Source organism: Hippoglossus hippoglossus, chromosome 3 (assembly GCF_009819705.1).
Source record: "Hippoglossus hippoglossus isolate fHipHip1 chromosome 3, fHipHip1.pri, whole genome shotgun sequence".
Taxonomy (NCBI): domain Eukaryota; kingdom Metazoa; phylum Chordata; class Actinopteri; order Pleuronectiformes; family Pleuronectidae; genus Hippoglossus; species Hippoglossus hippoglossus.
This window is the reverse complement of record NC_047153.1, coordinates 531,179-548,499: the sequence shown is the minus strand read 5'-3', so window position 1 is coordinate 548,499 and position 17,321 is coordinate 531,179. Positions and strand designations below refer to the sequence as shown.

Below are 17,321 nucleotides of genomic sequence, written 5' to 3'. Positions count from 1 at the left end.
TGATTTCTTTTATACTGAATATTAAGTTATCATGTGGGCAGAGCAGGACACAGCTATGGAATTGCCATGAGCCTGTGATGCCACAGTAATGTCTCTAAATGTCAGTTGTAGTGTGTTGAACCATTCAACAGTTTAGATTGAGAGAAATGGTGGAGATGTAGAGCTGGTCGTCATCAGCGTAGCAGTGGAAATGGAGACTGTGTCGACGTATGATGTGGCTGAGGGGGAGGATGTAGAGGATGATCAGGAGAGGACCATGCACTAAACTGGGGGATGCCTTGGGAGAGAGGAGCAGTGGAGGAGATGCAGTTATTGAAATAGATGAACTGTTGTTGGGCTGTGAGATATGACCTTAGCCAGGAGAGGGCAGTACCAGGGGCTTTTAAACCATCCACCATCGAACACGCACTCTGCGACGGAGGCAAAGCAGGAGGATACTTGTGGGGACGGCCATCTGCCTCTGTCGATTGGAAGTGTGAGAGAGAGAGAGAGAGGGAGAGAGAGAGGGTAGAGAGAGAGAGAGGGTAGAGAGAGAGAAAGGGTGGAGAGAGAGAGAGAGAGAGAGAGAGAGGGGGAGAGAGAGAGAGAGAGAGGGAGAGAGAGAGAGAGAGAGGGTAGAGAGAGAGAGAGAGGGAGAGAGAGAGGGTAGAGAGAGAGAAAGGGTAGAGAGAGAGAGAGGGTAGAGAGAGAGAGACAGACAGAGAGAGAGAAAGGGTGGAGAGAGAGAGGGGGAGAGAGAGAGAGAGAGGGAGAGAGAGAGAGAGAGAGAGAGAGAGAGAGAGAGAGGGTGGAGAGAGAGAGGGGGAGTGGCTGCAGGTGGAGATTACCCAGGAGACAACTGTCTACATCAACAACCATTTGGTGCCTTAATCCTCAAGAGATCATGGACCTGATATATAAACCCGGTGCATCTGTAGATGACTGATGACCTTTGGGCGTGCTTGTGACCTTGTCATCAGAGCAGGGAGATGGCGGGCTCTGGTTCTCTGGACGATCGGCAGCCTCTGCACTCGTTTGCTGCATTTGGGGCCGACTGGGAAGGTCGAAGGACCTCTTTGTCACTGGACGACGTTTTGCTTTGTGGAGTTCTTTATTCAAATTTTCTACCTCCAACTTTTTCTCTTTGAGTAATTTGATGAAATGAACCCTCAACATGTGCACATGCTCCTGTGCTTTCATCAGCTGCTGTTGTAAACGTTTGACCTCCATACGGGAACTCTCATGGCGCATTTCACTGAGATGCAACTTTTTATTCAGACAGTAGATGCGAAGCTGGTAGTCTTCCTGGGTTTCCTCACCCACCCTCACTTTATCATAATTTGGGTAGTGTTCTTTCATATTCTGTACCCCCATTTTGACTTTCTTGGGGTCATTGATAACACGGACACATGACTCTACATCCGCGTTGACACGGAGCATACGTGTCCCTAGTATTCTGGTCTCGTCCTGCTTCTTGTTCAGCTCTTTCTCGCTGACCTTTAATTTACTGATTAAAAGTCTCTTAGTTTCAGTCAGTGTGTCATTTTGTTGCTTGGTCTCAGTCAGATTTTCTTGCATTTCCTTAAATTTCTCTTTTTCTGTCTGTCTTTCCTCCTCCAGTCGCTTGATCTTTCTCCTCAGTGCATTAACTCCCGACTGTAGAAGAAAGTTGGTTTCCTTTTCAGCGGCCATCTCACACCCCACTGCTCTCATTCCCTCTTTGACAACATCTATCTCCTCAACTTTGTTTGAGAGAACTGCACATTTCTTGGAGGTAGAGATCAGTAGACGGTTCAATGCCAGTTTCTCCTTCTCCAAGTCTTTGATCCTCTCAGCCTGCTCGGTTATTATTTTATACTGCTCCATTTTCTTGAAGACAGCATCATTTTTATCAGTCTTCCTCCCCTGTTTCTCGTTCTCAAAAACTTTGTCCTTTTGGGACAGTTCGTCTTTGAGGTTCTCAACTACCCTTTTCTTCCCTTTCTCCAACTGAACGAGCTCCTTTTGGAGGTTTAACACCACATGCTCAAGTCGTTTTGCCTGTTTTTTCATGTCCATGAATGCATTCTGTGTTTGGATCGCCATCGTCCTGCATGCATCCATCCTTCTTTGCATGTGTACGACCACTGAATCCCTCTCTCTTTCAACCTCTGCTATTGCCGCTCTGTATTGCGTATGGATGTCAGCTAACATTTGTCTGGTCTCTGCATGTGTTAAGCTCTTTTGGTATAATGTTTCTCTTAAGTCAGCTTTGTCCTGCTCATTTTTTTGAATCTCATTTTGGCTTTCCTTCAAGCTCTTCTCCAGGTCCTCCTCCCTTCTTTTGCCATCTTCCAGCTTCTTCTGGAGATCCTTAATTTCTACCTCAAGCGTGTCTATAACCTTGGCTTTGTCGATATCTCTCTCTTTCCACCAATCATTGAATTCATCGTGTTTTGATTTTAACTTATCCCTCTGCCACCTGGCATATTTGCCAGAAGACTGCTGTGAGTGTAGTCTGTCAGAATGTTCCTCCATTACTGTTTCACTGGTAGTTGGATTTCTGAAAGAATTTCTGATCTACTCAATTCCAAAGTCAAACATTATAATTGTTCTTCTGTATTTGGTTTATTGTCTGTGAAACAAAAGCCAACCCCCTTTAAATAATACGTATTCTTTCTTTCCTATGATCATGACCTTTTACTTTCCTTTTGATCTTACTTCCTGATGCCCAAGAACTAAGACTATGTGACATAATTATGTGATGTTTTGTCACAACCTAGTGTGCATTGCCTTGTTTTTAATCCTGTCTCTGTTCTGTCATTTCAGATCCAAATCACAAGCCTCAGAGCTTCAAATCTGTCCCAAGACCTTCTGACATTAAAGTCAAATTCATATTTGTTTATAAGTTGTATCCTTTTTTTCTTTCAATATTTGAGTTTTGATATCATTAGTGATGATTATTATCATTATTATTTTGACAAATATTTGAATTGACTTGTCATTTTCAGTCTGGTCATCAAGTTAAGTCAGTTTCATATATATGGTCCAAAATCACAAATGTGCCTCAAAGGGCTTTACAATCTGTACAGTATACAACAATAATGATACATTTTATCTGTATAGCATAATTTGAATAAAATAGTCCTCAGATACTTGATATGGGTTTAATTGAACCTCGGGCTGCGGAGCAGCACTGAGCGGGCCTGAGTTCACAAGTGCTCGGGCCCTGATGCGGCCGCGGAGGAGGGCGGACGGGGACCGGGCGAAATGTTTCTGTGTTGTGTGTGTTTTGCGCAGCATGGGTGGATAAACGCTTCACTTCCTGTGTCCGTCACGCAATGCCGAACCACAGCCACCAATCATGCATCACGGTCCACGCCATCAAGTGCAGACGTTTAAAGATTAAAACGAGGCTTTCTTCTTGTTGCCAGTGCGTGGCCCTATAACTATCATTATCACTACACACAGACTATAGATCTGTTCAGGTCAAAAACACTCAGATCATATAAATCTTCCACCTTTGCAACATCTAAGACATCAAAGGAATCTATGACCACTGACACTGTGACTTTATACAGATACAACAACCTCGTGTTTTGATGGCGTGTAGTCAAAGTTTGACGCCACGCCACGGTCACACCGTGTGACGAAAACAAAAAAGTCAATGTAGTTTTAATCTCCATGTTGATGAGATGACCCTCACCGAGTTTGAAGTAAAATACACAACGTGTAAAGTGGGCAAAATGGCCACTAATTCCAAAATTGCAGATTTCCTGTTGCTTTTTTCAAAATGCTCCTTGAGACTCTGGTCGAATTCCGTGAAGATCGGTGAAAGCGAAGTAAGGAGCTGCATTTTGCCACGCCCATTTCAAATTACTCCAGAATACGTACATTTTCACCACTTTTGAACTTTCTGCAAACTTTGGTGAGTTTTCAAGCATGTTTATGCCCTGAAAGAGCCAATTCACTTGCCCGAAGAATAATATGAATCATGTGAATTTCCACAGGGCCTTCGCTCGTGCTCGGGCCCTAATAACCCAAAACACAGTAATAAAGCAATAAACTTCAGGGGGAGCAACAGAGGACAGAGAGAAATAGAATAGACACAAATAACCAGAAAAAAATATCCAGAAGTAGAATTCAAAATTTTAGTTGAGTAAAAGTACCAAAAGCTCGATCATGGAAATGTGGTCAGCTTGAGTATGAACATACTCATCTTCAGCACAAAAAACTAAGTGCTTAAGTAAATGTTACTCTCCACCACTGCCAATAATCAGCATAATATGACTCAATATGTGTATGTGAATTAAAAGTTTTTTGCTTCGTTTTCATCTGCGGGCTGAGCGGTGGTCTGGTTGTCGGGCGGCAGTGGTTTTCCCAGGTGGTGGCCCGTGGTGATGCCGTAGGGCTGCGACTCTTGTTCCTCCTTCACTTTGGGCCACAGTGAGAACCCCCCCTGGAAGCTGAGGTCAAACAGCTCACAGGGAGCAAAGGTCAACGGCTTCTCCGCCAGCAGTCCTTTCAGTCGCGTTCGCCACCCTTCCAGCAATGTGGTTCGCACGGGGGGGGGACAATGAGCCGGACTCCAGAATATCTGAGGAGCAAGAACCTGAAATCCACAGAAGTGCAGAGTGCCATTCTGAGGGAAACCAACAGAGCAGCACGTTAACATCCGGCCACCAGCACACAATGTTTGACATCGTTCATTTTAGATGAGAATGGTTTCTGGAGTCTTTGTTCCTGACATCAAAGACACCTGTGGCCAAGGCTGAACAGGTAAAACAAGCCCCTCCCCTCTTATCTCTATAAAGCTGCTTTCAGACCTGCACTCAGGGGCTGTTTGTGACTGACAGTTTCTCTGGCTCCTGGTAAAAACGTTGTGGATGATTTCTGAATGACTGAAATCCATCACAGAAATAAACTTTTGATATGTGCTTTGTTGTTTTTAGTTCTGCTATAATGAAGGAGACAGGTTTATGCGCTATTCAGCTAGCCACCAGGGGGCGATCCTCATGATTTGACTTCACTTTTGTTGTTATGTCGTCCATCTTTATTTACAATCAATCGAATCTCACACAGATGAAGGTTAGAAGAAAATGCACAGATCTTAGTATTTTGGCTTTTTGATACAGATTTCATCACAATAATTCACACTGGAGACGGAGAACACTCTCTGAATTTAACAGAACATTTTCACCTCAACATCTGGGATTCCTGTCTTCGCGATGTGCGATAATTACCTGCAGAGGCCACAGTGTGATGTTGATGTCTCCGTTGATGCCGTCAGGGCGGAACATCGTCTGTGTTGCTCCAGTCGTGAAGGACAACATGGCTTTCTTATCCTTCATGGAAACAATAGATTCAAATGTTTATTTAGAATGATGAGTGGAATCCCTGAAATGATTTTATGCAATATACATATTTACACAATATAAATAAACTGTGTATGAATTTCCCTTTGCATCAATACAGTATTTATCTATGTCTGCATCAGCTGAGGTCTAACTTCAGTTGTGCACCTTAGCGCCATCAAGTGTTTTGTTCTTGAACTTGAGGGGACGCTGAGGCTAAAGGTAAATCTGACTGGCTACTGGCTTGTATGGCAGAACTATGGAAGTACTATGAAAGCCATGTGGTCGCTCAGTAGATCTGACATGGTTACCTCTTTGCCTTTTTAAACTAAACACTGTGCCAGTTTAGAACATAGGACAAGATGGAGAATAAGATTAGATAAGAAATCCTTTATAAGTCCCACAACGGGAAAATCTGCAGTGTAACAGCAGCAAGAGTCAGAAAGACAAAAAATATATACAAATATAGAAACATATGAATATCCCTTGTATGTTCTATCTCACTAATTAATGCCTAGCGCCAGTTGATGTAATTGGATGTTAGTGACCACCAGCGGATGTTAGGGACATGTCTTCAGTTGTGTACTTTAGTGTCATTAGGTGTTTCAGACTTTTAAATCATAAGACACCCTCTTCTGAGGCCGGCCCCCCACAGGTTGATCTGGGTGCATGTCTCTAGCATCCTGGGGCCCAGTTGGGATCTTTCCTCCTGATCCAGAGCCGTTGGCTGCAGCGTTCTGCAGTGTGGGATATTTCTTTTATGGTCTGGAGCAGGACCTGTCCATGGATCCCAGATCTTTGAGCAACCTGATGGTGGATGTTGGAATGAAACTCCTGCAGCCGACCTCCACAGGTCAAACTATTGCTTTCCAGCCACATCGCTCTGCCTCAAATGCCATGTCTGAATACCGCAGTCTTTTCTGGGTGAGGGAAGGACGTCGTAGGTTGCTCTAAGCAGGAAGCTAGTTCCCCACCGGTCCTTCCAGCTGATCTGTCTTTTCTCTATTCTCTCCCCTCTCATCCACTGCCCCTATTCTTGTAGTAAAAGTCCTGTTGACTAGATTCTGTTGGAACAGTAAATAAACAGACTGAAGTCCAACATTACCTGATGTCCCAGATTACCTGATTCACCCAATTAAAGTTCGATGTAGTAGTTGTGGTCGATGTGACCCTATCACAGGATGGTCTCTAATAAGTATTTAACTCATTTAGAAACAGGCTCTTTGTTTCTGCTTAGTCCACCAGAGACCTGGTTGTAAAAACATGATCTCGTTTGAGTTTTATTTGTGTATATTTTAAATTACTCTCTGTTGGTTGAAAACATCTTCTTCCTGATACAGACCTTGAAAATACCATTATTGTACATCTTTTCCAGGGAGAAGGCGAAGCCTTGTGTGAGAACTCGGTCCATCCAGCCCTTCATGATGGCAGGCACACTGAACCAATACAGAGGAAACTGCAGGAAGACACAGGACAGGTATGAGGTCAAGTATTCACGTTACCAGCTTCACACTTGAGTGTTGTTCAGGGACCAGTGAAGTTCAGTGTTCAGTTTGCTCTGATTCAGTCTGTGGTTTGGAGGCACCTGACGCAGGTTTACCCAAACCCAAGGACTCGTGACCTGACCTGCGACCCGTTCAGATCCATGTGTCACATAGTTTATCAGACCCCGGCTTGTTTCCCTCTTTTAAGATTATGAGTAATACCTGAGCGGATCAGCAATTAGCAATGCTAATGCTAACAGCACACAAGGATTTGTTATTAAGTTTAGCTTAAGTTATCTTTGTTGTGAGAGATGAAACAAAACTGAACAGTGGCGTCGCTGGGACAGCAGGGGGCGAGATGACGAGCTACGCCGTTTTATCAACAAAAGAGAAGTAACGCAAAACCTGTGATCTGATGCTTGATAGTGATTCAGGCTCAGATCCAGAATTTCTCAGTTCTGGATCGTAGCTTTCAGGCCTTTGCAGGTAGCTGCGTCTTTCTGGTTCAGGCATGAATTGTTTACTTGTGAAAACCTCTGATATGAATAAACAGAATAAAGTATTTAGTTCAACGTGTTCAGATTCAGTCTAAACATGGTGAGGTCTCAGGTGTGAGGCTGCAGAGTCAGGCTCCTCCCCCTGAACACGACAAACCAAAAGGGAGAAACTCACCTGGAAGATGATGAGCTCCGCCTCTTCTACTTTGCGTTGCTCGGCAACAATGTCGTCACTGAGGCGACCTTCCATCCAGGCGTGCATGGTCTCCTCTCCGTACTGGAAAAGTGAGCAGTTCTTCAGATCACCTGGAAAAGATAAAGTAGTTACGCTGATTCCCGTTGATTCCTCTGCGCTCAGGAGCTGTTTGTTGAGACTCAGGCTCACGTTCATCGCTCTGCTGCCCCGAATCCTCCAGAGCAGCTAATGTGGAGGCAAACAAGCTCCGGCACTGGCCAATCAAATCACCTCCTCCATGTTAGCAAATGGGACATGGACCAAACTATAAAATAAAATCACATAACAAAGGGGAGTGGGGGGGGGGGGTAATCACCGCTGACGTCATCCCGCGTGGCGTTGGCTCTGAAGTTCATGGCGTACAGGTCGGACACGATGACCGTGTATCCCTGTTCCGTCAGCTCCTGAACGGCCACGTCTCGGACCGCGGCGTTGAACGAGCCCGAGCTCTGGTGGGCGAACACGATCAGAGCTGTCTTCTGAGCTGCTCACACACACACACGCACACACCCACACGCACACACACGCACACGCACACACCCACACACACGCGCGCACACACACGCGCACACACACACGCACACACACACGCACACACACACGCACACACACACACACACACACGCGCACACACACACACCCGCACACACACACCCACACGCACACACGTTGTCAGTTAAAATATTCCAGTTATAAAGTGCTGACTCACAGAAACAGTTATAATCCTATAAACCTCACACACATATAAGAGTGAAACTCTGCTCCTGTATACATGTGAGTAATATTCTAATGATATATAAAATGACATACTGGGTAATGTTCTGTGTTTTACTGTTAATACTTAGAAAAGTACATTTTCCTCGTTAGTGACGCTCAGTCATGTTGTAACCTTGGTTCTCTGAGTGCAGAGTGACTCAGAGCTGTGAAACGTGTCGGACGAGGCGTCTTCACCGTGATTCAAATCAAAGGTGTGATCAGAGAACAAAGACACTATGAGCTCAATGTTCCTGGAAAGATAAAAGAGACGAGGACGGAGACTTTTTCATCCTTTTCATTTCTGATTCATGTTTTTATCACTAATCCCACATTCAGTTGTTTTTAACTCTCAGCTTTTGTTTTGTTAATTTTGTGATTTTCTGTTGGAAATGTGTTGTGAATATTTAAAAAATAAAATCTAATGATTTGAAGGCAGCATCAATTTCCAGTGACATTTTTACTTTTAAAGAATTAGATAAATTGAATCTCTCTCTATTGTCACTAACTTACTGTATAGTGTTATACATTATTTTTTAATTATTAATTCTTATTAAGTGTTGTTACAATCAGTGAAGCAATGGAATTAAAATTAAATTAAAAGTATATTTAATTATGAATGAAAATAGTGAGTGAGTTACATTTGAAATCCTATTTCATTTGAAAAGGTCACAACTGATTAAACACTAAAGTGACAGATTTATGTATTTTCAGTCACAATCTTTAAGTTTTAGAGAAACAAACATCCAACTGTTCTTTGTCTTTGTTGTTTGGCAGGTGAACAGGAAGTGGAGGCAGTAAATCAGCGGACACTCACCCATTCCGTGCGTCTGCTGGATCCGTCTGTGGCGTGGACCTGGTTCCTGACGACTCTTATAGACCCCAGAGTTTTGTTCGCGTGAGAAACATGGTCAGAGATCCCATCTACACATCTACACGTCTACACATCTACACGTCTACACATCTACACACTGTGGAAGGACAGAAATGCTGTCATGTTGTAGGACCGGTTCTGTGTGTGTGTGTGTGTGTGTGTGTGAGTGTGTGTGTGTGAGTGTGTGTGTGTGTGTGTGTGAGAGTGTGTGTGTGAGTGTGTGTGTGTGTGTGTGAGTGTGTGAGTGTGTGTGTGTGTGAGTGTGTGTGTGTGTGAGAGTGTGTGTGTGTGAGAGTGTGTGTGTGAGTGTGTGTGTGTGTGTGTGTGTGAGTGTGTGTGTGTGTGTGAGTGTGTGTGTGTGTGTGTGTGAGTGTGTGTGTGTGAGTGTGTGTGAGTGTGTGTGTGTGTGTGTGTGTGTGTGTGAGAGTGTGTGTGTGAGTGTGTGTGTGTGTGTGTGTGTGAGTGTGTGTGTGTGTGTAGTCACTGGTGAATAAGATTGGTTTCATTTGGCCTGGAAAAGAATGTTTGGGTCACTTACAGAGGATTATGGGATGGAGTCATGTGGCTCAGTAAAAGCTTTAATCTGATTTAACTTCTTCTAATGAGAAGGAAAGTGGAGGAAGGCGTCGGCTCAGTAAAACCTGAGCTGCTCAGTCAGGTCCTCGTGTTTGATGTCACCTGTCACCAGCTCCCATGGCTCAATGCTCTGGTCTGAGCTGCAGAGGAGACAAAACAAAGCAACTCATATATAATATGATATAATATGATATGATGTGATATGATGTGATATGATAATAACACAGTCTGTCTTAATAGGGCAACACTATTTGCATGTCTCTATGTTACTCAAAGAATATTTCGACCACACCAACCAAATGTTTAAATGTTGGGCTGACATCTGTCAATAACCCTGTTAGCCGCCAATCATCAATCATAGAGTGTAAATAAAGATGGCCGACGTGTCTCCACTTCCTCCTACTGTCATTGATTTCAGCTTCCGATGTTTTCACTCTGAACGCTGCGCTCACACTCACACATCCACCGCTTGTGCTTAGTTTTTCTCTGCTTGTGCTTAAACTGTGTCACTCAGATATTTTGTTGCTTGCACTCTAATCTAATTTCTCGCTGTAGCTCAATATTTCATCAACTGATTCCACATTACACAGCCTCACAAACATGTTCAGCTCCTTCTCCTCACGTCTTTAAACCTTTCACTGAACCTGAAGGAGTTCTACAAACTCCCGTTGAACTTGCATCAACATGTTCGGACTGGAAAAGAGCTACTGCAGCAAATTCGTATGTTTTCCTGCAGCTGCGAGACAGACACGTATGTAATGTGGCAGGAATGTCACATGGTCACTTGTGTCAGCTGCTGATCACCTGGTGGAGTCGGCTCAGGTTACCTACCTGAGGGGACATGTTTCAGACGCCTCCCCCTACAGGTCAGGAGTGTAACTGTGTCTTTAACTTTTCATTCACATTCACTTCATCCATTTACAAAGAAGACATTGCATCATAAACTTCATGTGATTATTACCTTTCACACAGCTTCATGACCCAAAGACCAGAAATCAATCTAATCAGTCCGTCCGTCAGTCAGTCAGTCAGTCAGTCCGTCCGTCCGTCAGTTAGTCTCTCTGTCCGTCCGTCTGTCAGTTAGTCTCTCTGTCTGTCCGTCCGTCTGTCTGTCAGTTAGTCTCTCTGTCTGTCTGTCTGTCTGTTAGTCTCTCTGTCCGTCCGTCTGGTTAATTCGGGTAATGTGGGACATTTTTTACAATTTTGATTCTATGACTTATTCCGATATCTGTTTTATACATTGGATCAACATATTAAACCTTTCTGTGACCGTCATGATGTTTCTTTCAGAGGAGACATCAGAGGAGACATCACATTCAGAGGAGACTGAATTTCAGTCACATGACTTCATGCTCAGTTATAACTTATATAACTTAAAAGTCCTTGTGGAGGTGGGGGGGCTGGGAGAGCACCCTCACCTGCTAGAGAGGATCAATCAGCGCAGGTGAGAGCTGTTAGCTGATTGGTCCTCGTGCTTAAAAGGCAGCGTCTGCACTGCCTCAGGAGCGCCTCCAGCTCCCGTCTGGTCCTCGCGCTCTCCTCCCGGTACGCAGTCACCAGGTCCTCCATCCTCCGAACCAGTTCCCACTCCGCCTGCTGGTCCGTGTCTGTGTGGAGCCCCACGTTGGGCGCCAGTGTGGCAATCGACCTTGCCACGGGGCTCTCCCACACACAGCCAGAGACGGAAGTGTTGCTTCTTAACATTCTTTATTTAATCAATAAACATAAATTCAAAGTCCAAACTTAAAGTAGACTGGCTTTGCAGCTCAGTCCCGGCGTCTCTCCAGTGTGTCCGTCTCTCCAGGGTCTGAGTCTCTGGGTTCGTCCTGAGGCAGTGCAGACGCTGCCTTTTAAGCACGAGGACCAATCAGCTAACAGCTCTCACCTGCGCTGATTGATCCTCTCTAGCAGGTGAGGGTGCTCTCCCAGCCCCCCCACCTCCACAGTCCTGTTGAGTAGATTTTGTTGGAACAGGAAGTAAACAGATTGAAGCTGAGGTAAACCTGAATTCACCGTATATACTTATATATGAATATTATGTACTTGGTATAGTTTACATTTATTTGTATTTAATTCAATTATCTGTAATAACCTACTTATCACTTGCTGTTTTTGACGATCTGCTGCTGCAACCAGTGGATTTCAGTTTTATTTGTCTCTTATCTTTAAAAATGTTTGTTTTATCTAATATTAGCAAAGTGCTATTGTTCAACACTATTACTTTGTTATATCTTTTATATATTAAATGTTATGAGCTGACTGGGCTTCTTCATGTCTGTGGAGCCTCAGTGTTCTTCAGGATTGAATATGACTCCAGATAAAAACTATGAATAGCTGAGTATTATTCATGTGTTCCAGAGGCTGGATGTCCGGCTCCTTCCTGTTTCCACTTCATGCTTCTCACTTTGTGACACTTTGTTTTTCAGGCTCAGCAGGTGAACCAGAAGCGCAGCGGCCTGAGAGACTCGCTGACTGGATTACAATCCTCCGCAGGTCCACAGCAGAAAGATCCTGGCGTGTTCCTGGATCTCATTATTTCCCTCCAACATCATTAGCTTTTATACAAAGTGAAAAATTCTGTCGAATCAGACGAGCTCCACTAGTCCGGAGTCAAACTGGAGCAAATCAAACTCACATCATGACTTTTCTCCACAAGGTTGAACAATCCTTCACATTGATATTCTGTTATATAAGATAATACAAGAAATATACACGTCTTCATGCAAAAAATATGACAAAATACGAACGCTGCCACCTTGTGGTGATGACGTCAATGGCAGTCTGAATGTGTGCAGTAGTGCAGTTTTTTTATCATCAAATAACTAATTTAATCCAAACTGATCAGAAACACTTGAACACACATCAGTGAGATGAGAACGACCTGAAATGACAGAAACATCTTTACAAACTTTTATTTAACGTCTCCTTTGATTTGTTAGTTTGGTCCATGTCCCATCTGCTAACATGGAGGAGGTTATGAACTGTACTGCAGCCAGACACCAGGGGGCGGTAGAGATGTTTTGGCTTCACTTTAGGGAGCAGTCATGTGATGCCCTCTATGTTTGTCTACTGTTAATAAAGTTTATTTTGTGCCTTGAGATAATGTATATTATGATTTGGCGCTATACAAATAAAATTGAGTTGAATTGAATTGATATTTGAGCAGAGACGACGAATAATCTACACACACTTTGTGTTGAGTGTTTAAAAAACCTCTGTGTGACATGAACCATGTTCATCAACCACAGCAGCTTCACTAAATATAACAGGTTTGTTTTACTTATATACTGGATATGAAACTCACTCAGAAAAAACAAGTCAACTTAAGGTGGTGAATTAAATTATATCTTTTTAACTTCTACTAGATTTTTATGTTTTCACATACTTCACATATTTTCTTCATATTTTAAAAATATTTTATCAATTTATGTTATGCTGTTTCTTATATATTATATAGTTTGAACTTTTTTCTCCTGTATTTTACATTCTCGTGTCTTTGCCCCTGAACTGATTTTTAACTAGCTTCACTTTTACTCCTTTAGTTTTTATACTAATCTGAAAATTCCTTGTGTGTGAAAACTTATCATTTCACACAAGATGCTTTGTTTTTGTCTGTTAAAGAAAAATATCTTACATATAGAAAATGTATTAGGATAATAACAATAATAATAATTATAATAATCATAAACTTGACCTAAAGGGGAAGATTGACAGGAAGATAAAATGAGAATAAAACAAACAAATGTGAGCTGAGAAAAATAAAACGATATAAAATCAAATCAATAAATAAATAACATGAGTAAAATGAGGTGAATGATTCGTAAACACGTTACATGACAATTAACATCTGATGATTTCATGACTGATTTCAGGTCAGATTTCTACAGTGACTCAATCAGAAACGTCGTGCGAGCTGCTGCACGTGTCACTTCCTGTTGTTTCAGGTCTGAATCTGATTTAATTTCTCTGACGTCACACTTTGATGTTTTTAAAAAGATGTTTTCAGACACAAACTGTAATGTTAGAGCACAGCGCCACCTGCTGGCACGGAGAGTTGATACAATTAAAGCTGTTGATTTGACACAAGCTTTTCATAAACACTGGGTTAAAGGACAAATACACATTTTCTATTGTGTCAGTTTTTGTTGTTTGCGTCGTCAGTGTTCTTTAACTGGTTCATATGAATAATATTTGAACAGACTGACTTTAAAAGTTGTGTTAAGATTTCTGTGACAGCGACAGAAACACAAGAAGATTCAACATTTTAAATTTTGTGTCGGTTCAGCTCATCCTCGTGTTCGTCATAAAAAGGAAACGCGAGGAAGACGTCATCAGGCCGCTCTGTCGCTTCCTGCCCTCAACGGCACTTTTATCATTTCCTCTTTTATTTTGAAGTTATTTACCGTGTGTGTGTTGATTGTCGTACTTCCTGGCCTGGTTGTTTCCCGCCTTTGTGATGGTCCATGTTTTCATGGATGTCCTCGAACCTTCTCTCCCCCGAGTCCCGACTCTTCCTCTCTCTGTCCCTCTGTCCCTCTGTCTCTCTGTCTCTCTGTCTCTCTGTCCCTCTGTCTCTCTGTCCCTCTGTCTCTCTGTCCCTCTGTCTCTCTGTCTCTCTGTCCCTCTGTCCCTCTGTCTCTCTGTCCCTCTGTCCCTCTGTCTCTCTGTCCCTCTGTCCCTCTGTCTCTCTGTCCCTCTGTCCCTCTGTCTCTCTGTCCCTCTGTCCCTCTGTCTCTCTGTCCCTCTGTCCCTCTGTCTCTCTGTCTCTCTGTCCCTCTGTCTCTCTGTCCCTCTGTCTCTCTGTCTCTCTGTCCCTCTGTCCCTCTGTCTCTCTGTCTCTCTGTCCCTCTGTCCCTCTGTCTCTCTGTCCCTCTGTCTCTCTGTCTCTCTGTCCCTCTGTCCCTCTGTCTCTCTGTCTCTCTGTCCCTCTGTCCCTCTGTCTCTCTGTCCCTCTGTCTCTCTGTCCCTCTGTCTCTCTGTCTCTCTGTCCCTCTGTCCCTCTGTCCCTCTGTCTCTCTGTCTCTCTGTCCCTCTGTCCCTCTGTCTCTCTGTCTCTCTGTCCCTCTGTCTCTCTGTCCCTCTGTCTCTCTGTCCCTCTGTCTCTCTGTCCCTCTGTCCCTCTGTCTCTCTGTCTCTCTGTCCATCTGTCCCTCTGTCTCTCTGTCCCTCTGTCTCTCTGTCTCTCTGTCCCTCTGTCCCTCTGTCTCTCTGTCTCTCTGTCCCTTCCCTTCTCTCACGTTTCCTTCAGCCTCTTTTTCTGTCTCTGGGTTTTTAAACATTTGTTTCTGTTATTTTGATTCTTTCTGGATTTTACTCCTTGCTGCCTTGTTGGACTCTGTTGTTGATGAATTCCAGTTGTGACCTTCATCGTCTTCATCGTTGAAATCATCTTCTGTTGTTTCCTTTGCTGAATAATAAATCTGTGAACAGTTTTCTGATGTTCTGATGGTTTCCTTGAAGATCGTTGGTCCCAGCCCAGCTGGAGAGACACTCCACCCTCTCAGGTGTCACAACCCGTCCCTCACCTGGGTTCTTGTCCTGTCAGTCGGGTTTTCCCTGCAGGATTCACTCTGTTTCCAGCTGCTGAAGGTTTTTCTGAGTCAGACTCGGCAGTGAAAGTGTCCTGATGTGGTTCCAGATGTTTCTGCAAAACAACCAGGTAAGAAAACCAGAAACTACTTGGCTTTAACACGAGAGGAAAAGCAGTTTTGATCTGGAGTTTCTTCTCAGGTTCAGTTCATTCATTCTTTTTCTATCTGATCTCATGAAACAGGTTTAAAAAAAACCATCTGCATGTTTCTACATGAAGCAAGAGAGTGAACACAAAGACTGTGACTCACAGAAATGTAGACAAGTCAACATCAAACTCACAAAAGGCAAGAATCATTCATATAAAATAGAGTAATGATGAAATTATCATGTATTCTGATATATATATATATTAATATATTTTAAATGTAGATATATAAATATATATGATGAAACACAAAATGCAAATGAAGAATTAAAGCTGCTACAATCAGTCATCTATTCAATTACTTGATTGACAGAAAATCATCTTTCAGATATTTTCTCAAACGTATGTTACGTTAGGATTCTGAACATTCTGATGATTTCAGTTTTTCGACTGAGGCTCTGACGGAACAGGTCATTTGAGGACGTCGCCCGAGGGAAGTTGTAACAGACAGTTTTCACTGTTTTCCTGCATTTTATTAATAAAATAATGATTTTTGTGTTTTTTATGATGAATCAATCATCAAACTAGTTGCTGCGACGTGTCACAACTTTATGAACAACATGTGCAGTAAAAATAATCATCCAGAAGTGTTTGTGTTACAGGTGAAGTTGTATTTAGAGGCTCGACAACAATGAAAATAAAACAGTTGAATCAGGATGAATGGAGGAAATGAAGAGATGACGGGTAAATAAAGGATTAAAGATCAGATGGAACAGGCTGAACTTTCATGAGCTTCATTCAAATTCAAATAAAAATACTATTATTCTTCTAACTTGTTCTTAAAGATCAGATGAACATGTGTGGGAGACGGGTTTCAGTTTGTAGATCTTTTCTGTGACATGAGCAGACGTCATTGATCCTTATTCACAGTCACATATACATCACATATAACTAAAACACGTTTATGTGTCACTAACATCGTACAGTAGAAGATATGACTGGATTTATTGGTTTACATGTGAAGGTTGTTAAGGTGATCACCTTCGAGTCTTTCTCCATTGATCTCTAACTACACTCATATACTATATATACACATAATACATACATATATAACAATGGTATACACAGTTCACCTATAGTACATCAATATATATATATATATATACATTATACATATATCTGACTGTATATATACAGTCAGATACAGCAGTATATAGAGATAATGCTGTAAAAGAAGTTAAAGGTAGAAATAAAACACGTCTATTGTGTTTTAATATTCAGTTAAAAATGAAAACAGCAGCTGGATTGTTTTGTTTGTGACGTTTGTGTGTAAGAATATTTATCACTAAGGTTCACGTCTCTATTGAGAATATTTATCAGATATTATTAGGTGAGTTCATTTCTTGGTATAAAAGGTAAACTATGAAAATAAGCTTGTTACTTGTATGTGGAGAACAGTGGAGACGCTGATACCTGCAGATCTGAGACCAGTTTGGTCCCAGACTTTTCTACTTGTGTGTCTTTGCTGCATGTGGGCGACTGGGCAGTGATGTGTCCAGCCGGGGTGTCAGGTTCCAACAGAGAAGAGTTCAAGCTACGTTTGTGTGTCGGATGTGCAACCTCTGGAGACACACACAGACACACACACTCACACACACACACAACCTCTGGTTGAAGTTCTGTGCAAATCAATGGCGGGTGAATAATTTGCAGTTTCAACATGTCTGACTCTTGACTCAACTTGATAGAATAAAAAAAACTAATATATATATATATATATTATATATTATATATATATATATATATATATATATATATGGGGATCAAACCTCTTCGTACCACATTCCGCTCACCAATGTGTCAAACCATGTTCGATACCGTCTTCTTCTCATAATCTTCTCTTTGTTTCTGGA

General features: G+C 42.5%; 3 protein-coding genes across 4 annotated transcripts in view; 1 reads left to right on the top strand and 2 right to left on the bottom strand.

Moving 5' to 3' along the window:
- Window positions 1-4,043: 4,043 nt before the first annotated feature.
- Window positions 4,044-9,259, bottom strand: nqo1 (NAD(P)H dehydrogenase, quinone 1). Of its 2 annotated transcripts, XM_034569576.1 has the most exons (6): window positions 9,099-9,259; window positions 7,845-8,012; window positions 7,469-7,599; window positions 6,655-6,768; window positions 5,202-5,303; window positions 4,044-4,600 (listed from the first exon to the last, which is right to left on the bottom strand). In XM_034569576.1, exons 1-6 carry the CDS (start codon window positions 9,100-9,102, stop codon window positions 4,268-4,270), a joined length of 852 nt encoding a protein of 283 aa, XP_034425467.1. In that variant the 5' UTR covers window positions 9,103-9,259; the 3' UTR covers window positions 4,044-4,267. The 2 variants fall into 2 exon arrangements, with proteins under 2 accessions (XP_034425467.1, XP_034425468.1); XM_034569577.1 differs by lacking the exon at window positions 6,655-6,768 and having other exon boundaries at window positions 9,099-9,117.
- A 3,576-nt stretch (window positions 9,260-12,835) lies between these two features.
- LOC117759295 (beta-1,3-galactosyltransferase 1) overlaps window positions 12,836-17,321 on the bottom strand; it is an 18,591-nt gene continuing 14,105 nt past the window's right edge. Inside the window, exon 2 of the mRNA XM_034581358.1 lies at window positions 12,836-12,865. The gene's annotated coding sequence lies outside the window, so the exon portion shown is untranslated. The remainder of the gene's footprint in view (window positions 12,866-17,321) is intronic.
- Window positions 16,125-17,321, top strand: part of LOC117759296 (interleukin-17C-like) — a 7,519-nt gene continuing 6,322 nt past the window's right edge. The window contains exon 1 of the mRNA XM_034581359.1: window positions 16,125-16,152. Coding sequence (XP_034437250.1) covers window positions 16,125-16,152 — 28 coding nt within the window. The remainder of the gene's footprint in view (window positions 16,153-17,321) is intronic.